At 46.7% G+C, this 23,568-nt stretch overlaps 1 protein-coding gene across 1 annotated transcript; it reads left to right on the plus strand.

Annotated features, from left to right (window-relative positions):
• Nucleotides 1-275: 275 nt before the first annotated feature.
• On the plus strand, nt 276-23,316 carry LOC112673935 (lipopolysaccharide binding protein). Its single transcript, XM_025470046.3, is given in 16 exon segments — nt 276-434; nt 2,192-2,306; nt 3,421-3,445; nt 3,447-3,550; nt 6,691-6,846; nt 7,437-7,500; nt 10,846-10,909; nt 11,892-11,983; nt 12,494-12,670; nt 14,011-14,070; nt 16,193-16,360; nt 17,614-17,681; nt 18,191-18,233; nt 20,220-20,283; nt 21,300-21,376; nt 22,912-23,316. Coding segments are annotated over 16 exon segments (1,446 nt in total). The 5' UTR covers nt 276-310; the 3' UTR covers nt 22,957-23,316.
• Nucleotides 23,317-23,568: the final 252 nt, after the last annotated feature.

A 23,568-nucleotide genomic window follows, 5' to 3' on the forward strand; every position in this document is an offset into this window, starting at 1 on the left:
GTTTCCTAGTCTGTAACACTGAGCCTTCCTAGCAATGAACATGGGGCCTTTTTGCGGGAAGGATAGACAGAGGTTGTCACCTGGGGCCAGGCCAACCCACCCTCTGACCTGGTGTAGCAGTAACTGGTTTCTAAGTACAACCCATGACCCCAGCTGTGTCGCAAGCAAGTTCCAGTCTCTGTGCCTCCCATTCCCGATGCAATGAACCAGATCCCAGGAACCGCCCCCCTTCAGGAGCCACTCCAGCTCCAGCCCCCTTGCTACTTAAGGGAGCGGGGCCCAGCCTGGGTCACTCCACTGGGAATCCAGGATGAAGGTTTTGGCTGGGGTCCTGTCCTCTCTACTGCTGAGATTCCTGCTCACATCCATCCCTGGGGCCCTGGGTACCAACCCCGGCCTGGTTGTCAGGATCACTGACAAGGGCCTCGAGTATGGTAAGAAGCTGTGGCTGTTGGCTGGACTTGGCCGACCTGCTGGGCGCCAGACTGCTCTGCATACTGTGGGGGACACCAATGGGGCGCTCTCCCTCAGTCCGGTGGCCCTGGCTCCCAGTCTGGCGGCCCTGGCTCCCAGTCTGGCCGGGTCACCCACCCACTGTGCTACTTGGGCATGGTGCTTGTCTGGGCGGGGTCCCTCACTAGCCAACAGGGATAAGAATTTGGAGCAAACAGTTGATTGAGGGGCAGATTCCAGGACATGGTGTAGTGGAGTGGGAAGGTGAGAGGAGAGAGGGAGGGCAACCAGAGATGTCATTAACCCAGCCACTACCCAGTGACTGGCCCAACTCCACTGGAAAGTTCTTAGGTTCTTAGTCAAGCTTGAAAACATGTCTTAAATCATGATAATGGAATGGTCGTGACCTCCAGAGGAAGGCAATGACCTGGGGGGTGAGAGTGGGGGGCAGGAGGGAGCCTGCAGCGGTGCTAGGAATATGCAACATCTGACTCTGAGAGGTGGCTACCTGGGTACTTAAACCTTTAAATATTACCTGGTAGTGTCTCTCAGTGTATGTTATATCTCGATTTTAAATCGAGCAAAAGCAGGACGACTTTTTGAAAACGATGCTGAAACAAAGCATCAGGATTCATCCATCCGTAGGGAGCCGAGGTGTATATACACCACCCCCCACAGTAACTGAACCAGCGCCTCAGCTGCCTCATCTGTTAAATGGGGGACTGTTAAATGATAACATTTAATTTGATAACATTTAATCTGTTAAATTGTAACACTTCCCCAGGCAGGGTTGTTGGGAGCCAAGGAAATGAAATCAGGGAAGGCTTCTTGGAGGAGGTTAGGGGAGGCACAAAGGTGAGTGGCACCTGGCCAGGCACGAGCGGTAGCATTTGGGCAGAAGGACTGGCACGTGCCTTCACTGGAGGGAGGAGTGCCAGCTGGAAAGAAGGGAGGCCCCGGCCTTCTGCGTTTACACGCGTCCCTTGCAGAATCCCGGATCCCTCGCATATCAGAACAAAGGGTGCTAATAAGCACTGTTTATATTGAAATCCTACATCAGGCAAAATGTGCCTTTGGTTCCTTTCCCCTGTGTGACTGACGATTGTACCATGTTTACTTAGCTGATTGGCTAGAGTTGGACATTTTGGTCCTTTCCATATTTGTCATAGTATAAACCCTGCTGTCGCAGGCATCTACTGAGTGCCTGCTCTGTGCCGCGCACCAAGCTAGGCGCGCCCGTTATCCTCCGAACCCCCTTTTTGCCCTGCAATGATATCTTTTCATTTTCATGCCAGCCCAGAAAACAAAGCTCTGTTGCCATTGCCGTGGAGAACGTGAAGCTGAAGCCTTGCTCAAGGTCACCCAGCTAGAAAGATGCCGGTGCGGGGGTTCTAGGCCTCACAGTGTCTTCCGCACGGGCTAGATGCGGGGAAGGGCAGGACAGAGGACCACCCACCACGCACGCAGCACTCCTGCCCTCGTGGGGTTGCTGACAAAGACACTGTTTCCTCACCCATAACCTGGGCATCAACATAATGGCACCCCGTGAAATGGAGGGATGCTCCTATTTCTCCTGTCACTTGGTACACAGCAGGGGCTCGATATTCTGTAACTGTCATTAATGTGTGTAAGCAAGTCGGCCTTTCTCCCTGGAGCAGGTGGGAGCCACCGAAGGGTTTAGAGGTGAGGCAGGCAGGCAGGCAGGACAGGCTGACTTGCAGCTTTTTCCTATCCACAGTGGCCAAGGAGGGGTTGGTGGCCCTGCAGAAAAAACTGCTCAGCATCACGCTGCCCGACTTCGCCGGGGACTTCAAGATCAAGCCCATTGGCCGTGGGCACTATGACTTCCACAGGTGGGGCCCTGAGGTGGCTGGGAGGAGGGGTGGGGATGTGGAGGGAGGGGAGGGAGAGCCCCAGGACCTCCCTGGGCCAGCAGTAGGGAGAGTTCCTCACAGCGTTCAGAGGGAAGTCCGGGAGGGGGGGGAGTTAGGTTCCCCCCATTCACTCACTCATCCAACAAATATCAGTGAAGACCTACTAGCTGTGTGACCTGAGCTTCGGTTTCCTTATCTGTAACACAGGGATGACTCTGTGATACTCCAGCCTTCGATCTGGCCCCTGCATGTAGTCTGGAAGGGGACATAGACCTTAAACTTTAAATACATTAGCCCAACTGTTAGAGCTGAGGTGTGTCCACCCAGGGGAGTCAAGGAAGGCTTCCCAGAGACAGTGGCATTTGAGCTGAGTCTTCAAAGGATCACAAGACATGAGCAGCTGATGCCAGGGGAATAAAAAGGCATAAAACACTTGTGAAGAATGGGTGACAGAGAAGAGCAATTGAGTCACAGCTCATCACCCCTTCCCTGCCCACTCCCATCGATGGCTCCACTCATTCTTTCTTTTCTTCAGTCCATCAGCAAACATTTATTGAGCACCTACTACGATGTGCTGGGCATATAAAATGGAACTTGACCACTGTTTTCCCAATATGTGTTGTCTTGGTTTGCTTCTCCCAGCACTTTGTGTCTTTTCCTGAGGCTGGCCTCAGCCTTCCCTGAATCTGATCCCCCTACCTGGATCTGTCAAGGGAGAGGATGGCTCCAAGAAGGAGCTGCCAACCCAGAGGAGTGTGTCGATGTCCTCTATTCTGGATCCCACCCACGATCATGAGATTCCTGGGCTCAGATCCCTGACTGTGTGACTTTTGGCCAAATGCATCTCTTCCAAGTGGTTCTATTTCCCCGTCTGTAAAAAGGGAACAAGAATGGTGCTGACCCCTCTGAGAGGCCTAGGTGACATAACGGATGCCACGTGCTTAGCATGGCCACATGATTCAGCACAGAGCACACACCTGCCTGGAGCAGACAGGTCCCCAGTCTGCTCAGCCCAGTCCCCCGGGGAGGGAGTGGGGGTGGCTGGGGCTCGGAGCTGGGGTTAATGCTGTCCACACTGTGTCTCTCTCCTCAGCCTGAGTGTCCACAGCTGTGAGCTGCGTGGCTTCTGCTCTGACGCCGCTCCCCAGCCAGGGCCTGAGCCTCACCATCTCTGACTCCTTCATCAGAGTCCAGGGGGAGTGGAAGGCACGCAAAGCATTCGTGTAAGTGGACTCTGCTCCCAGGCTCTCGGGCCCTGGGCCCATCCTTCTTGGGTCCTAGCTCATCAGAGAAGCCACATGGTGGATGGAAGGAGCCTACAGGGGTCTGAGTCCTGGCTCTTGGTTGAGTCTCTTCCCTTCTCATGCTTCCCTGATGGGGTTGTGGTTAAATGAGAGAATCCTGTATCTTTTTAGTTTGCTTTCCCCAGCAGCAGGTCCCAAGACAAGAATTCAAATATAAGTATTTTACCTGGGAAATGACCTCAGGAAATGTCCATGGGGTGGGGCGGGGGAGAAGGGAGGCAGGGACGGAAGGACGTCAGCTTGGCAGTTGATTGGAGCTCTGTCCTCCTGGGCACCTCTGGAGACCATGCAGGCAGAGCACACCTCTGAGTTACCCCAACTCAGCCATTATGGCCCCTTCTTCCAGTTGGCCCTTGGTCAAGGGTGGCCCCCAGAAGCACGAACTCTCTAGCACCTTGAACTGTTCTCTGATCTCCAGGGTCCATGGATGGAAGATGGGTTAGTCTGCTCGGGCTGCCATAATAAAATGTCACTAGGTGATTTAAAATTCTGGAAGCTTGAAGTCCAAGATCAGGGTATCAGCAGGCCTAGTTTCTTCTGAGGTCTCTCTCTTTGACTTGCAGATGGCGGCCTTCTCGCTATGTCCTCACATGGTTGTCCCTCTGTGTGCATGCACTCTGTGTCCTCTTCTTATAAGGGTCAGATTAGATTCTGGCCCACCCTAATGGCCTCATTTTTTTTCAAGTTTATTTATTTAATCTCTACATCCAATGTGGAGCTCAAACTCACAACCCTGAGATCAATTCTGGCTCCACTGATGAGCCAGCCAGGTGGCCCCTTAATGGCCTCATTTTAATGGCATCATCTCTTTAAAGACTGCGTCGCAAATGTAGTCACATTCTGAGGTATTGGGGTTTAGGCCTTCAACATGTGAATTTGAGGTGGGGACAAACAATTTAGTCCATCACAGAAGGGTTGACCAGTCTTTTCTGGGCAACCTGACTGTATTGACACTTTAGACCTGCACTGTCCGATAGAGTAGCTACTAGCTATGTGTTTTCACTGAGTACCTGAAAAATGGCTGGTACAAATCGAGATCTGCTATAAGGGTGAAACATGAGATTTGAAGATTAGGTACAAAAAAAACCCAGAAGAAATATCATTAGTGATTTTTATATTGTTATGTTGAAATGATAACATATACTATTAAAATTAATTTTTTTCTTTTATTATTAAAATTTATTTTACCTCTTTCTTCTTGCCTTTTTGAAAGTGGCTACTAGAAATATTTTAATTGCCTATGGGATTCACATTCTATTTCTTTTGCTTTACAAAGATGTGCAGGATACACGTCACCATAGTGCACATTCATTCGATCTCCAGGAAAACAAGCAAACTATGCTCTCTGTCCTGAGTTTTTTTCAGCTAAGTATCTCAAAGATCTTTTTGTATGAGCGTTTGAAAATCTACCTCATTCTTTTTTTTATATTTTTTAATGTAATATTTTCATTGAGATGAAATTCACATAATGCAAAATCCATGTAATGTAAAATTAGCCATTTTATTTATATTTTAAAAGATTTCATTTATTCATGAAATACAGAGAAACAGAGGCAGAGACATAGGCAGAGGGAGAAGCAGTCTCCTGTGGGAAGCCCAGTACAGGATTCGATCCCAGGACCCTGGGATCATGACCTGAGCCGAAGGCAGACACTCAACCACTGAGCCACCAAGGTGCCCCAAAATTAGTCATTTTAAAGTGAACAATTCAGTGGCATTTAGTACATTCACAATGATGTGCAACCACCACCTCCCTCTAGCTCCAGAATGTTTTCATCTTCCCAGGAGATCACTGCCCACCGCCTCCTCCCTCAGCCCTGGGCAAGCCCCAATCTGCATTAGTTCTCTATGAATTTGCCTATCTGGGACATTTCATACAAATGGAATCATACAATATATGACATTTTGTGTCTAGGTTCTTTCATTTAGCATAATATTTTTGCGGTTCATCCACATCATAGCATGCATCAGTGCTTTATTCCTTTTTATGGATGATTAATATCTCATTGTATAGATAGACCATATTTACCCTCGTTCTTTTTTTTTTTTTTTTGAAAGGGGCAGGGGTGGGGCAGAGGGAGAGGGAGAGAATCCCAAGCAGGCTCCTCCACATCTAGCACGGAGCCAATGCAGGGCTCAACCTCATGACCCTGAGATCATGACCTGAGCCAAAATCAAGAGTTGGACACTTAACCAATTGAGCCACCCAGGTGCCTCTACCCTCATTCTTTTCAAAGGCTGCATAGCACAGATGCCTACAACTTGCTGAATCTGTCCTTACTAGTTGAGAGTTGGGTGGTTCATCACTTTTTGCTATGACCCGTGATGCTGCCATGAGCTGCCCCATGCATATATCTTGGCAGGAAGAGCCACAGAGTAAAGTCTTAGAAGTAAAATTCCTAGGACAAAAACATGCATTAGGATGGATCCCAGCAATCTGTATTCCAGAGGTGCTCTCCCCACTGCAGCACCTGGGACTTCTGTTTACCCACACCTTCTCAAGCTTCAGAACTTTCATACGACAGGTGAAAACTGGCATCATTGTATTTTCATTTTTAATAATGTTTCATATGCTTATTTGCAACTGAACTTCCTGTTTGATATCTTTGATCACCCTTTTTTTCCTTTTGAGTTGTTTCGTCTTTTCCTTATTAATTCATATGAGCTTGTTCTTTGGGTATTAAGGAAATTAGCTTTTTGGCTGGCTCACCATGCAAAGCCTTTTTTTTTTTTACTTCGAATATGGCATTTTTTGTTCACTGGAATTTTAATTTTCTATGCTGGCAAGTCTATCAGCCATTTCCTCTAAGGCTCCTGAGACTTGGATCCTGCCTAGGAAGGCTTTTGCTCACCCCCTCCCACAAATAACTAGACCCAGGCTTTTTTCCTGATCTCTTATAGTCTTATTTGTAATAAATCTTTACTTCATAGTAATTTTCATATTTAAGATTTTGCTCTAGCTCCTCTTATGTTGGGGTAAGAATTGAGCTCATCTTTCTCCCTAAATGGTGGCTGATCTTAGTCTAGGAATTGATGATTGCTTTTCTCATCTCCTCCAGGAAACTACAGGGTTCCTTTGATGTGCAGGTCAAGGGTATCACCATTTCAGTGAACCTTGTCTTGGGCAGGGAGCCCTCTGGGAGGCCCACCGTCGCTGCCTCCAGCTGCAGCAGCCACATTCAAGATGTGGAGGTGGACATATCAGGAGATTTGGGGTAAGTCACACTGGCCAGCTGGACCCCTGGGTGCATCCCAAGCCCCATCCAACCCAAGGCCTGGCCTCTGATAAGCACACATGTCCAGGTATAATGCAAGGGCACATCACAGGCACTGGGAGGTCATTCTTTGGGGGACCCTGCTGAGATCAACAGATGCAGACTTGAGCCAGAATACACTGGGGACCACCATTAGGTGAATGAAATCTATTAGAGGAACACAAGGGCTTTTGGCTGAAGAAGAGTGTGTGAACAATGTACAAGTCCTCGGATACATATCTTTTTGTCCGAGTTTCCTTGATTAGAAGTATTTGTATTCTCAAGCCTCTCCCTAAATCTACTGAATCTGATTGGGTGCAGCAGGGGGCTGGGATGCCAGATGCATTGAATCAGCGAGTGTGCTGGGAGCTGGGACACTGCATTTTTATCCTGTCCAGGATTCTGAGACAGAGCAGAGTCCCAGGATGGGGTGAGAAGAGTTCCCTTGGGGACCGGCCTGGCCAAAGGCCAAGGTCTGGCTTTCTCTGCTGCCTCACTGTCCCCACATTCAGAGGCACACAGCTGACCGTCCTCTGTGCCTCTCTCCCCAGGTGGCTGATGAATCTCTTCCACAACCAGATTGAGTCTAAGTTCTGCAGAGTATTGGAGAGCAAGGTAGGAATGTCCAAACTGCTGGCATCTGCTGTGCCACTCCAGAGCTAGGTGTAAGCCTTCATTTTGGCGCTGGATGGCCAGGAGGACTGGCCCAGACGTACTTAGGCCCAAGGCCCAGAGAAGATGAATCATTTCCCTGAGGTCATGGAGCCAGTATGTGGTCAAGCTGGGCAAAATGTAGGTCTCTGGACTCTAAGTATGTTTAGGGAGGCAGAGAATGGTTAGATGTTCAGCCAGTGGTTCACACAGCAGGGACCCAACAGGGACTCCTGCCTCTTCCTCTCCTTGACTTTGTTCACTGTCCCCCAATGCCCTGCACTCCACAAGGCCAAAAAAGGAAATCAGCACTTAGATGCCTGCAGATACCAGGCAGGACACTTGGGGAATGTGAGAACCAGGTGAGAGCTCTGATTCCTACCTCATGAGCACCTGCCCAGGAGGAGAAGGCAGCCACAGGCTGTCAGTTTTCCCCATTAAAAAAAAAAAAAAAAAAAAAAAAAACAAACCACCTATGTGAAATCTCCAAATTTCAAAATCTTTGGCTAAAACAGAGGTTTCATGTTAGCAAATACTCACTTCACCTCCAAAATACCATTTCTGAGGTATCATGAACCTGGAGGTACGTATGTAGCAATGATTGTGCTTGGGAAGGAGAAAGTCATGAAGGAGGAAAGAGGAACACAGACACACACACATAGACACAGACACACACACACACACACACACACACATACACACACGCGCGCGCATGGTCTCCACTGGGTCCAACAGCCAGTCTCATTTTGAGTGCCCCTGGTGGTTGAAGTGGGAATAGTGGGAATAGCAGAAGACCCCACGGATGAGGAGTGGCAAACTGCATTCTATTCCTTTTCTTATTCTGGGGTCCTGGGGTCTGGGTGAGCTTGGGAAATATGTCAACTTCCTTCTTCAGCACCTCATTTCCATGTAGCCATGCCTTTCTCAGTAGGACACAGTATTCTACAGCGGTGTGGATTTATACTACCCTGCTGATGACGGTTCAAATAAAGATTAGCAATACTATTATACAATAATAGTAATACACTACAATTGGTTTTGATATATGCAATTCGTTTCGCTTTGGTTAAATAATATAATTAATGTGATACAGAATATATCATTGTGTAACTATTCTTATCTATAACAATGGCGGCTATTTATTGAGACTGTGGTTTGGCCAGGAATAGTGTGCTAAGCTTTCAACCACTGAACAAGCTCTCCACCTTAATCATGACCTTCGAAGAAAGTGCCATTTCCCACATTTGACCTAGGAGGCTCTGAGAGGTGGAGTAACTTGCCCAGTGGTCACCTTGCTAGGGAGGCACTAGGTCAGCATTCGAAGTTCCTAGAATGTGAGGCAGTTTGTACCAAAAGTCTTCTAGGGGCGAGTGTCTTGGGAAAGGTAGAGATCTCACCTGATCCCTGACCCTTATGGGTCTTCGGAGATTTGCTACATCTAGGAAAACAAAGAGCCTGGTACAGGACCTTTCAAATTCCCCACTGGCAGTATCTGACCACCAGGACTAAGAATAAGCACTCCCTGTATGCTTGCTCTCTGGGTCATATATACTCACTGTCTCATCCCATGTTTCTCCCAGCCCAATCTCTGGGAAGCACTTGGCCTTGTATCCTGTAGGTAAGAACTCAAAAGCAGGGAGAGATTCTGCAAAAGTCACACAGCTGGTAGGGGGTGGGAGGATTGGACAGGATTTGAACCTAAGTTTGTTCAATTCACCTACTACACCCTTAACCTGCCTCTCTAGGAGGCCTGAGGGCCAAAGAGCCTTCCCTGCCCCATCATGCAGGTCCCATTAGGGGTGGGGCATTCAGGGAGGTTTTAGAAAGATCTGATGGGCCTTTGTCTCAGGGAAAAGCAAGAAGGGAAGAGTCTCCAGTGAGGCCAGCAGTTTCCTGGTTCCTGTGAAATCAACTGTGACTGTCCGTCACCACCTCCATTCTTTGCTTTTTGGCCACAACCCTTGATCAAACTGAGCCGTCACCACCTCCATTCTTTGCTTTTTGGCCACAACCCTTGATCAAACTGAGCCGTCACCACCTCCATTCTTTGCTTTTTGGCCACAAACCCTCCCAAAACTGAGCCAGCTGCAAAAGGAAGGTTAAGATTTCACCTCTTGCCTGCCCAGCGTCCAGCATAGACCTTTCCCCATGTCCCCCATGTGCCTGATTTATGCCTGCTCACCTTTCCACCTGCCCTTAAAATGTCACCTCCCACGCTGGTGGAGCCCACCCCCCTTAGATATGTGGATCCATCTGCACAAGAGGTGGTGGCTGCTTAGTCAAAACAACTGTGTACTGTGGGGAGTCACATACACACATGAACACAGGAAATATTTACATATAAATCTAAACATTTTAAGATACAGTAAATACAAATCCATTTGTTATCTTTTCACACAGGGCCCAGAACTGTTCTTTGAAAATAGTCTCCTGATTGACACTGGACTTTGTCTTTCGTGCATGAAACATTGATCTGCTACACGTTCCAGCTCAGATTGCTTTAACCACAATGAGAATTCAAAGACATTTGCAAAGCAATCCCAGTGAAGAATCCTTCTAGATTTTTATGATTTCTTCCCTCCTAAGCGTTTGCTTGTTCACACCAAGAATGTCTAACAGTATTTTCTCTAAGCAGCTCACCTCTCCAGAGTACTTAGTTTCCCTCGGTCGTAATCTTGGTTTACATAATAAATATTTCGAACGATTACAAGAGCAAGTATAGCAAACAGGTTTGGGAACACACATTCCCTCTTCGTGAGGTGCATGTCACTCAAGTGGCCACCATGAAGTGTGCATGCCTACCGTGTGGCGGCCTCCTGGACACGAGCATCAGGGGAAACGTGGAATACTGATCAGTCCAGCCAACTTGTTAAGGGATGACATTTGAGAAGTATCTACTAAGTACACCTGTGTGTGTGGCTATTTCTACTGACCATCTAGTTCTGCTCTTCAATTCTAAATTCTGAGAAGCCAGCACCTCCCAGAGGAAAGTATCTCTCAAGGTAGAATGTCGGGCAGCGCCTCCAGCCCATGTGCCCTCGCCAGGCTGGGAAGCTGACTAGCTAGCTCAGATGTCTAGCCCTGGGAACTTGGAAAGGTCCGGTTGGACCCTATTGAGGTCCACGTGGGGGCCTGCATGGTTTTGATCATTTCTGTTTCCTGGCACGTGGCACATGATAAGCACTGATCTAGTTTTTGTAGAATCGACCAATGGGCAGATGTATGAAAGACCGTGACTAAAGCAATTAGCACAGTGGCAGACCAAAGCCAGGGGGACCCACTCAAGCTTTCTCCTCCCATGTGTTTCAGATTTGTGAAATGCTCCAGAAATCGGTGACCTCTGATCTACAGCCTTATCTCCAAACTCTGCCGGGTAGGCTACTCCATCCATCTCTGGAATACTCTATTAATTTATATATGCACATATTCATACCTTATAAAACTTTAAATGGGACAGAAATGTAGAAAGTAATAACTTTAAGTATCCTTTTCACCCCCAGATTTTCTTCTAAGAGGTAACTTCTGTTTGGGATATAACCCCTTAGATATTTTCTTTTGTATATAAAAATAAAGGGGGCAGTCCAGGGGGCTCAGAGGTTTAGCGCCGCCTTCAGCCCAGGGTATGATCCTAGAGACGCAGGATCGAGTCCCGCGTCGGGCTCCCTGCGAGGAGTCTGCTTCTCCCTCTGCCTGTGTCTCTGCCTCTCTCTCTCTCTCTCTGTCTCATGAATAAATAAATAATCTTTTAAAAAATAATAAAAATAATAAAAATAAAGGGGCACCTGAGTGGCTCAGTTGGTTAAGTGTCTGCCTTCAACTCAGATCATGATCCCAGGGTTCTGGGATCGAGCCCCACATTGAGCTCCCTGCTCAGTGGAGAGTCAGCTTCTCTGTCTCCCTCTGCCTCTCCCCTTGCTTGCACGGTCTCTGTCTCTCTCTTAAATAAATAAAATCTTTATATATATATATATATATACAGAATTCTCCCCATTCTGTGGCTTCTTTGGCATGAAGTTCCAGGTATGGAGGGGATACCAGAGCTGGGCTCCTCCTGCCCTCAGGTGTGTGTGTGTGTGTGTGTGTGTGTGTGTGTGTGTGTGTCTGTATGAGGGAGAGAGAACCCGGAACCCACTCAGGCCCCAGCTGAGCATACCACCTGTTCATCGCAAGCCCACCAGTGGGACAGAAGAACCATGTCATCTCTCTTTGGAGAAGCAGCTCTTTGCTCCAGGGCTGGGCTGGGTAGAAGGTCTCGAGGCAGAGGGGCAGGGGGCCCTGATGAAAGTCAGAAGAGTGTGGCTCAGTCGGAGCCCCCATCACCTGGCTCCTAATTCTTCCTCTCTCCTGGTTCACAGTCACAACACAGATCGACAGTTTCGCTGGCATTGATTACAGTTTAGTGGAAGCCCCTCGGGTAACAGCCCAAATGCTGGACGTGATGTTTAAGGTGAGAGTCCTAGACCAGGTGCTTGGATGGGTTCGGCCCCAGTGTACCGTACCCTCAGGGGCAGCCCTTACTTAGGGCCTCCTGTCTCTCTGGCTTCAGATCTGTCCTCATCTCCCAAGTGGTTCCAGCTGTTTTGAGGATGGGGCAACATGGAGTGGTGGGGAGTGTTTCAAGAGCCCGGGCCCCAACAGGTGTCTTACAACTCTTGGGACTTGAAACTCACCCTCTTCCCCTCCTCATCTTGACTACCATGCAGGTGAGGTCAATCAGAACTGGGCTAGATGGTAGAAAGCGTACAATGGGCTAATTTGCCACAGTCGGGGAGTTTTTCATTTATAAATTCTGGATACACAACCCTTTGATCCAAAGAAAAATACTTTTCATGGGAGAGTTTTAGGCAACGACTTGCCAGTGCCCCCTCATCAGGCTGTATGAGCAACTGCCCAGGTCAGATGTCTAGCCCTGGGGTAGACTTTGAAAAGTTCAAATGCATCCTATTTCTCTCTCCAGGGTGAAATCTTTAACCGTGATCACTATTCCCCAGTTACCTTCCTGGCTCCTGTCATGAGCCTTCCTGAGGAACACAACCGAATGGTCTACTTCGCCATCTCTGATTATGTCTTCAACACAGCCAGCTTGGTTTATCATGAGACAGGTTACCTGAACTTCACCATCACAGATGACATGGTGAGTGAGGATGGTGGCAAAGTAGCACTCACAAATGACAGGGTAACCTGTCCTTCTTCCTTCTTTCCTTTCCATCCCATTTACATAAATTAAATAGGAAGTTATTGAGAAAAAAGATTCAGACAAGGAAATATCTACATTAGCACAATTTCCCTTTTCATTTTGGTTGCCAGGAAGTTCAAGCCAAAATCCTTTCTCCCTCAGAACCATGAAAGACTGTGACTTCCTTGTCTGTGTTTTACTTTTGTCCTCTAGACCTGTTGTTCTAATTAATATTTTCTCTCATGTTGGTTTGTAGAAGTTTTTTTTAAAAACTTCTAAAAAATTAGTAAGTGAGGCAGGATAATAGATACACTAATAAATGCATAAAGTTTTATTGAGTAGGAAATTAAGACCAAGTTAAAAGTAAAGCACACTTATGAAAGCACTTATAAAAAATCTATTTGGGACCTTCCTTATAGCCAAAGTGAAAAAGGTCCATGATTTCATGATTCCTGGTGAAAGGAAAGACAAAGGCTTCCTAGGATTTACCTCTAAAACAAGTGTTTCAAGTGGGACTTTGTATAAGGAATATTAAATTTTATAGTGGATCACATCTTTAATAATTCTCAAGTTTCTTTAATACTTCTGGGTTTCAGAAAATTATTTCTTGTGGCCTTTTGTAAAGCTGAGGACTCGTGAACAATGTCAGGATGATGAGGGAAATGCAGTGCAGTCCCACTTGGTTGATCAGCTGGCTCTAATAATATTTGAGGGGCCATCTTGTGGGTGGATGGAGTGGCTTTTTGTCTTCTCAGTAACTTCTCACACTCACACACAGGCCTTTTACTTCTATTATCGTGTTTGAATAACCCACCCCGCCTGTGGTGCAGTCCTTTCTTTTAGTGGATTGGATCATGCTTGCGGTGTTTTATAATAGTTATGCGTTGGGCCTTGTGCTAGGTGCTTTGTACCCACTGTCCCACTTAGCCCTCACAATGACCTGAGAAGTGGGAGCTCCTATTATCCCCATTTTATAGATGAGGACATTGAACCTCAGAGAGGTGAAGGGACTGGCTTGTGACCACACAGTAACAAAGCCAGGAGCCATCCCTAGGTCCTTATGACTGCAAATCTCCCCACCACAGACCCTCTGGGTGTGCCCCACATGTCACCTATGTCCCGAGGAGAGTGGCCAGGACTCTGGCAACTGCTGCTTGTGCTGAGTGCAGGGCAGGTATCTCACTGTTGCTATGGTAACCAAGGTAGTATGGTATCCCTGCCCCTCACCTCCCCATCTTTCTTAGACCTTCAGCTGCAGGGGGAGCACCCAAATAAAACTTTGTATCTCTTTGCTGCAGGTTCCCCCTGGCTCTAACATTCGTCTGACCACCAAGTCCTTCCGCCCCTTAGTCCCCAAGGTAAGCCTTCTCTCAGGCCTAGGCAGATGCAGGCCAAACCCACTAGCCTTCTAGGGGTTTCTCTTTAAAACCATGATACAAGGGATGCCTGGGTTGCCCAGTGGTTGAGTGTCTGCCTTCGGCTCAGGTCCAGATCCAGGGTCCTGAGATCGAGTCCTGCATTGGGCTCCCCGCAAGGAGCCCGTTTCTCTCTCTGCCTGTGTCTCTGCCTCTCTCTCTGTGTGTCTCTTGAATAAATAAATAAAATCTTTACAAAAAAACAAAAAATAAAATCCTCGGTACTATTCTCAGTTTAACCAAGAGTCAGAATGTGGCAGTGAGGCCCCCAGTGAGGGCAGGGATTTCCTTCTGCAGGCCTCAGGACCCCTTCTCTCCAAAGCCCAAACAACAGAGACCTGAGCCCCATGTCCCTGGGACCACAGGTTGCCCAGTCTTTTATCAACGATATCTGAGAATCCCAAAGAATGCTAACATGTCCCACCAAATGCATCCTAATTAATAATATCAGATGATTGCAGAGGGCACCCTAGGGACCAGGCACTGTTCTTGGTCCTTTAAAATTTATTTTTTGACTCAATACTAAATTCTCATGGTTCAACACATAAGACATAAGAGATCCTAGAGTGGAAAATTTTCTGTCCACTCCTGGCCCCTAACCACCCAGTTCCCATCCGGAGTCTACATTCTTCTGGGGATATTCTATGTATATGAGAACAAACGCTGTGAATCTTTTCCATTTTTATACAAAACAGAGACATATTATACACACCAATTTGTACCTTATTTTTTTGCCTTACCGTCCTAGGAGATCATTCTGCAGAGGTAGAAAGGAGCTTCCATACTCATGTTTTCCTGGGCACCCAGCCGGCCATTGTATGGACTTACCCCATAGCTTGCTTAATGGGTCTCCCAGGAAGGACTTGGAGTTGTCGCCAGGTGTTGCTACAGCAGTGTTGCAGTGACTAACCTTGCAACTCTCATCGCGGGGCTTAGCTCGTCATTTAATCCCGCAGAAATCCACTTGTCCTCTCCCCCACCTTCCCAGTCCTCCCAAGACACAGTTCAGACAGGCGGTCGTGTTGAACATGGCTTGTAGAAGGCCCGAGGATGGCGGAGAGAATTATAATGGGAAAAGACTTTAAACTTCAAGTCCTGCAGTGCCTGGGTCGTGTCCTTCCATAAGGTAGCCCTCATAGGCCCTTTCTCTCCCTTGAGCCCCAGAACCGTTCATCCTGCTGCCAATTTGTCAGAACTAGATTTGGAGGGCCCTTGGTGGCCACATCCTGGCTCCAATATCCTTTATGTCCTAGAAAGAGGAAGATACTCTCCCTCCCTCTTCCTGCTCATGTCAGCAATAACCTGGCAGAAAAGCAATTCAGCCCACCTTCTAAATAAAGCTCTGTACCTTCTTCAACCTTTTCAGTGCCTCCCTTTTACAAGAGGATGTAAAGTTTACACATTTCATAACAACAACAACAAAAAGCTCACAGGGACTGTCATCGTTCCCGCTAAAAAGGAGCAGTTTTGCCCCTAAGTTAAATACTAGTTAAACAGAAATTTGTGAGTACTTTTGAAACTGTGGGATCTAGTTGTGTCCTATTTCAAAATTGCTGGGGTCTGGTCTCCACGTGTACAGTTACCCAATTACAATAGCTCTCACCCCGTGCTCAGGGAGGGAGGGGTGTGACACATTTGGCCCAATGTTTTTGGAGGACAGTTTGATAATACCCATAAAAGGCTTGAAAAATATCCCTGCCCTTTGACTCAGCAGTTCCATGTCTAGGAACATCCCCCATCCTCCCACCCTCACTCCCAAATAGCCAAGGTACACATAGCAGTGATCATTATAATGACAAAACCTTGGAGACCACCTGATGCCCACTGTGGTTACATTACCCATGCCCGATAGAACCCAATGCAGTCACGAAATACATGGTGCAGACTCTGGATGTCTGACAGGGCAAGATCTCCAGTTGCACCATTAAGAGATAAAGGGAACAAAGCATTTTGTGAAAATAGAATCAATTAAAAAGCATTCTCAGCTTCATCCAACTCCCTCGGGGTTCCCTGGTAAACCTGCATATTTCCTTCTCTTGACATAGTATCGTCATTCTGCCCCCAGTTAGCCCGACTGTACCCCAACATGAACTTGGAACTCCAGGGAACAATGGCCTCAGCCCCATTCCTGAACTTCAGCCCCGGGAATCTGTCTTTGGCACCCCTCATGGAGATTGAAGCCTTTGTGCTCCTGCCCAGCTCCAGCAGGGAGCCTGTCTTCCAGCTTAGTGTGGTAAGGTTCAGAGCCTTTGCAAATGCTGTTCCCTTTTCCTGCATGCTCTTCCCCCTTCCTTCAGATCTCAACTTAAATATCACTTCCACAGAGAGGACTTTTTGGATTGCCTCTTACCACCTGAGGCCCCCTGTCATTTTGTTTTCTTAAAGCGCCCTATTATTTTTCTGCATAGCATTTATTATAAAGATACTTACGTAGCTGTCTGCAGGTTTATTTGCTTAATGCATATGTTTCCCACTAAGTGAGAAAGGGCTATTGTTGAGAGGAAGGCATAGTAGGGGTCTTTGACTTGTTTGCTCTGCATCTATATCTGACCCCTGAAGACTACATTTCCCAGGCTCCCTTGGACTTTGACTTCTAACCAAATCAGCAAATGAAAAGCTCTGTGAAGAGAATAGAGGGCAGGAAGAAGGAAGAAGACAGAATATTTCTTCCTCTGTCTTTGTCCTGGACAGAGACTCAAGCAGTGACTGTGTCTCTTCCATGGTGGTTCCCATAACCCCAATTCCTCCTTCTGCTCTTCCAGTCCTGGGGTGGAAGCAGCTTCCTGCCTCTGCTAGTACCTGAGTCGCCCCTCTAACTCTCTTTGGCTTCTTGGCAATTCCATAATTCGTGTAGCCAAGTCCCTATGTTAAAGTCCCTCTGAATTAAATATTGAGGGGGGTGGTGTCTCTCCTTTCTCAATGTACCCTAAGAGCGAAGGGATTCTGAGTCCTTCTGGGTTCCTGCTCACTGGTTGAAGAACTTCACTCTCTTGTTTCGGGTTTGAAATTCAACAAGACAAATTTCTGGAGGGATGATTGCTTCTAAATGCTATATCTGCAATTTGATTTGTCATTGTTGTTATCAAATTTGTTGTTATTATATGTTATAAATTAAAACAAAATATCCCAAAATATAAATTAAAACAAAATTATTTTTATTATTATCACCACTAGAATTGACTCTTAGCCCTGAAACAATCCCTTTAGAGATCTCCAGGGATAGGCACTCTATACCTCGTGGTAATCTATTCAAAGTTCAATCACTATCACAGTCAGCAACTTCAAGTAAAAAATGTTCAAGTCCAAGTTCAAACATTTATTGAGTACCTATGATGAGCCTTTGGGGAGTCTGCAGTCTAGTGAATAAGTTCCTGCTTTAACTTACTGAGTTGTTTGTTTAAAGGAAACAGCAGGTCCAAATAGTATCCTTCCTATATGTGACAACCTTTCTCATTTAAACCTGTTTTCTTCTACTGGAATTTCCAGGCTACTAATATATCTGCCACGTTGACCTTCAACACCAGCAAGATCACTGGGTTCCTGAAACCAGGAAAGTAAGTCAGCCTCCTGCCCACATGGAGGCACTCAACTGAGCTCCTTCCATCTGGACACTGTACCCAATTCTCTGCAGCTGGGCGTAGGGATGTGAGCAGATCTTCTTCTCAATGTTAGGGCCCTGCCATTAGGGAAGGAAACTTATATTTTACCCCAATTGGCCCAATTCTTTTGCCCCACTGGTCCTGCCTCCACAAACTTCCTTTCCACCTAATCCCCCATTACTTCCAAATTTCTAAAGAATTTACTAATACTGCTTTTTCTCAATCTGTAAATTTTCTACATCAGCTATATTGAGTTTCTGACACACACTACCCCTTTGTGAGTCTTCCCAGTAAGGTTGTATCACTGATTTGAGTTCTTAACCATCTTTTCCAGTCCCATCCCTACCCTGTCCTCAGCTCTGTGTCTTCTCAAGCCAGTACCTCCTTTCTGGGGACCCCCACATTGCTTAGGTTTCCCATGGACATAATGCCCCCATCTCTGAATCTTCTTTGATTCATTATAGGGTACGAGTGGAACTGAAAGAATCTAAAGTTGGAGTGTTCAATGTAAGTTATTATTGTTTTTATTTATGAAATGATTAAGGCATTAACTAATTTAGTGTGTTAACTAAACAATATTATGGCACCTATAGGAGAAAATGGAAAAATGAGAAGAGCTACTCTGTGCCATAGAAAAGTGTAGAAGTTCTCAAGGACTTGAAACATCGGGCCAAACAACCGTTATATCCCAGTAGAAGATAAGATATAATTAAATTGTCTGTTGAACAGAATTCTTTTCACTACAAGAATAGAAAGCCAACTAAAAGTGTCTTAAGCCAACAGAAGGAATTTATAGGGTCATAAAACTAAAAAAAAAATGGAAAAAGCCAAGGCTAGAAGTTTCAGGCAAAACTGGATCTAGGTGCTCAAATTAGTGCATCAAGAATCTCTCCCCAAGTCTCCCTTCTGCTTTCATCTGTGTTGGCTTCGTTCTCTGATAGGTTTTTCCCACTGGTGGAAAGTCTGAAAATTTTGTAGTTTAATTCTTTTTTTTTTTTTTTAAGATTTTATTATTTATTTGACAGAGAGATTGAGAGAACACAAGCAGGGGGAGCTGCAGAGGGAGATGGAGAGCAGGCTCCCCACTGAGCAGAGAGCCCATTGTGGGGCTCCAACCCATGAACCCGAGATCATGACCTGAACCCAAGGCAGACACTTAACCGATTGAGCCATTCAGGTGCCCCTGTAGTTTAATTCTTTAAAAATCCAGGTGCTAGCTCTCATTAGGTTAATCTGAGTCATGTGGCCATTCTTTAGTCAATCACTGTGGTTAAAAATTGGACAAACATGGGTTTCACCTATACTCTTGGAGCCAGGATGTTCAGTCCCAAGCCATATGGACTGAGATCGGAAAGGAGGGTCCCCCAGGGGAAAATAGGGACTCTGTTATTGAAACAAGAAGGAATTAAGTGCTGGGTAGGCTGAACCAAGAGGTGATTTCCACAAGGAGGGACAAGTGGCAAAATGGATGGCCCTATATTAAAATAAGAAAGATAGTGGGAAGATCAGTGTGGGCAGAAGTGATCAGGGAGAGATTTCTGACGAGAGAAGGCTAAGGAGGAAATGGGTAGAACTTACCTGTAATAAGTATCTTACTTTTCACCATCCTGCTAACACTGGTCCCTCTGGCCAGCCTCCCCCTACCTTGCGCTGCCCAGATCCTCCTTTACGGACTTACAACTTGGAAATAAATGCATAACCTGTGGGGAGAGACGCTGCTCACAGGGACCCCAAAGGATGACCCCTTTCAGGGAATGAAGGAGGAAGTAAATGATGACACACTAATATTGCATCTGTGTGTGGCATGTAAGAATGTTCTCGGAGGTAAAACACTCACATGTAAAGATTCACAAAAAGTTATCAGATTTCGGAACACAGAATGCAGAAAGCAAGAACTATAGAATCAGATAAATCCGGGTTCAAATTCTGCCCCTGCTGCTGGTCCTAAAAGTCACTTTCATTCTGTGGCCTCGGTTTTCTTGTCTGTGAAGTGGGGGCAGTAATACCAACTTCAAGTGGTTATTGTGAAAACTGAATCAGATATATATATAATGCTCTGAGCCCTATACTGGGTACATGGTGTTAAAAGTGGTGTTTTATAATTTTTGTTTCGAGAATTTTTAAAAAATATGTCTTATACAAGCAATTCAAGATAACATGCTGTGAAAAAAAATTAAATCGCAAAAAAATAAAAAATAAAGACAAGGCTAAGCCAAACCTTGATGTTCTTCCTAGAGGAAAGACAATTGGGTGTATAATCTTCCAAATGTTTCTGTCTCTTGCACACAAATGTGTGTCTCAAAATAGTTTTATCTCATTAAATAGTAGCATGAAGTAGGCATCTATTCAAAATTTGAGTTTTTTCAGTCTTGTTTGCTGTGTCAGCACATACAAAACTAGCCCTTCCCCCAATCCCAGGTCCGCCTTGTGGAAGTTTGTTGGTGGGCACAATGGCACACGTGGTCACGGTGTATCTCTCCTGTTCTCCGCCAGGTGGAGTTGTTGGAGGCACTACTCAACTACGGCATTCTCCACACCCTCTACCCCAAGGTCAATGGTAAGGATCACTAGGGATTTTTCCAAGTCAAGGAAGACAGTGCTCCTTTGAGGGAAAAGTTGCTGGACTTGGAGATGGCAAACAGAGCTCTTCGGCAGGCTGAATGACCTTGGCATTTCTCCTCCTTGACCTTCAGCAGCCTGCGAGAAGGGCGCTTTGAAGGTGGTCTCATTCCACACACCGCCCCCCGCCCCAAAGCCCAGGGCTCTAGTGAGCTCTTTGGAGCACAGAAAAGCTCTTCCTAAGAGAGAAGTAAGGACTCACAGAAATGTGCCCCCTATACCCTGAAATGGCAGGTAAAAGACTGAGGACCAAGTTAATATAGAGGGCACAGGGCAGCTCACCTCTGAATTCACGTTTCCCAGTCAATTGCCAACTCCCTAGTCAGAAAATAAAGCATAAAGCCCTAAACGCTGTTTCTAGAAGGCCCTGCTTCATTTGGCTGCAAGAGAAAGCAGGACAGGGGTGGAGGGCAGAGAGCATCGTATGCCGCCCCATACCTGCCACTCCTCCCATATAGCAGCAGGGCTGGGAGCTCAGCCTCCTGTGGCAGCTGCCTGAGTTGAAATCTCAGTTCTGCCTCTATGACCTTGAACAAGTTACTTGGCCACCCCGTGCCTCAATGTTCTTATCGGTAAAATGGAATTAATAGTCTTATCTACCTCATAATCTTTGGTGATAGTTAAATGGGAACATACTGTGTATAGAGTCTGCAGAGGGAAACTTGTTTTTTCTATTACTTTATATATTTTTTTAAGTTTTTATTTATTTTTTCATGAGAGACACAGAGAAAGAGGCAGAGACATAGACAGGGAGAAGCAGGCTCCTCACAGGAAGCCAGACACGGAACTCGATCCCCAGACCTGGGATCATACCCTGAGCCGAAGGCAGACGCTGAACCGCTGAGCTACCCAGGCGTCCCTCTGTTACTTTATTTATGATTGTCATTTATTAACAAATCTCTCTATGTTTTTTTTTTTTTTTCAAATCTCTCTATGTTATGCCCCAACCTCCAGAGAAGTTGGCAGATGGCTTCCCCCTTCCTCTGCTCAAGGATACTCGGCTCTATGACCCTGTTCTGGAGATCCACAAGGTCAGTGGGTTCAGGTGGACTTTTGAGGATTTGGGGAGGGGAGTTGGTTAGTTTTTCAGGTTCAGAGGCCATAGTTCAGTGGGTGGGACCCCACCCGGCCTGCAGCTCAGAAAGGGGAGGGTTGCCCCGGGTACGGCTAGGTGCCATGCAGCCATCCATGTGGTCTTCAAAAGTGGCCCCCCTACGGAGGCAGGGGGCATTTGACACAGCTTGTGCCACACTGCCTTCCACACCCCCACGATGGGTGACCTGGGGAAACCACAAGACCAGCTCATCCTGAAAACACTGCCATGGCAACAGCCCAGCTTCTAAAAGCCATTTGTAAGTTTTGAAAATTTCTTCTAGATTCTTAAGTGGAAAGGCTTTATCAGACATACAGGTCTGATGTGCTCCCCCTCATAAACCCATTGCCCCAGCAGGCACACAGTTTGAATTTTGGTGTGCTGCCTCCCACACAAAAAAAGTCTTTTTGCTTTCTCTAGGTATTTTTAAAACTGTGTGCTCATTTGTTTGTTTGTTGGAGATAGTTGCGTTGGTCATACTTATGCCTGTTTTCTTTCTTTGCTGTTTTTCTATTTTGTTGCAATCTATCCCTGCCTCTCCAATGTTAATACAGTTGTATCCATCAGAGACCATAATTTATGGAACTATTTTAATACCAAGGAATACATCTGATCTTCACTCTTCTCTCCACTGTTCTGACCAAGCATTTTCTGGTCTGTCTGTGCTCACGGTTCAGGTTATCTTTCTAGAATAGCATCTGTAAGGTGGGATGGCTGGGTTGGGTAGCCCTGTGAGCAGTAAGGGCGATGCTGCGTTGTGTCTGGTACATCGTCAACATCCAGCAAGTAACAGCCACTAAAGACAGTGAAGGGCAGCAGAGTGGTCAGGGACCTGGAAACATGGACCAACTGCTGTATTTGGAAGACAAAATATCCAAAGTCCTTTTGGTCCAGAGATGCTCAACATCCTGCTGCTGAGTGTTTACAAGGAGTCAGACAGCTGGTTATTTGAAGTAAGGACTGACAATTCACGCAGCTGGCCTCAGCAGGGCACATCAGAAGATTTATTATAAGCTATCATGCTCGTTAGACTGTTGAGGTCATTTGTTTGACCCCCAAAGACAAGGGCTGGATCACTGTAGGAGAGGATTGGATATGGACTTGAGTTCAGAGTTCCCGCCTCTTCGGATGATGGAAACTTCCAAGGAGCTAGGAGAGTAAACTTCAGCGGTGCGCAATTTTGTGTTATTTGTGAAGGAGAGAAAATTTAGGTGACACAAAGGACATTTATGGGCCCTGCCAGGAAGCAGCAGCTTGGGAAATGACAGATAAATTGCCACCTTAGAGAAGGTGGCTGGCAAAAGCTGTGCTTTATGGAGACCTTGGGGATGGAGGCACATTCACGATTTATGCTCTGACCTGGTTTCTGGAAGAGCTTGTGCTTCCCCCAACGTGGGCCTCCCTTTATGTTGGAGATGCATCTTTTTGGCGTAGGAATGCTTTTGCCATCCTGTCCTGTCTTGTCTTTTCTAGGACTTCCTGTTCCTGGGCACCAACCTCCAGTACCTGAGAGCTTGAGGGCAGGGACACAGCCGGGGTTTGGAGGCCACAGCCGGATTGGCAAATTGCATTTCCAGATGTGCAGCGTAGTCCTGGCAATTCTGGGAAGATGAAGACTTCTCTGTTCTCAGCTCTCAGGGAGAGCTCCACCTGGCTTCTGCCCCCACACTGCTCCTCTTCAGCAGGTGCACCCACACCATCTCTGACTCTGGGCTTTACTCCCCCCACCACCACCCTGCTCCCAGGATGGACCATCTTCCCCCACTGGCCTGTACCGTCTTTAAGGGCAGGCATCATTTTTTTAGTCATCATCTGATCCCTGTGCCTGGCACTTAGTAGATCCTCAATAAATATTTATTGAATGGTTCAATGAAGGAACCACTTGGTACCTAGTTGAGCCTCTCTACCATTCACTCTCTTTTGTCTGAGAGGTCTTTGGATGGCTAGCCCCATCCATGGTCTCCAAGGCTCAACCCTGACCACACTCCCCTTTCTCAGTGGCTGCTGCTGTGGGAATCTCAATGAGAGAACAAGAAATTCCACTCCCCACTGGGCCCCAGACTGGCCCTGGTGCTCAGATCTGGCATTTGTCTATCTCAGTGCATGGGCCGCTCATGGGCTCACTTCAGT

This window comes from Canis lupus, chromosome 24, assembly GCF_003254725.2.
Source record: "Canis lupus dingo isolate Sandy chromosome 24, ASM325472v2, whole genome shotgun sequence".
Taxonomy (NCBI): domain Eukaryota; kingdom Metazoa; phylum Chordata; class Mammalia; order Carnivora; family Canidae; genus Canis; species Canis lupus.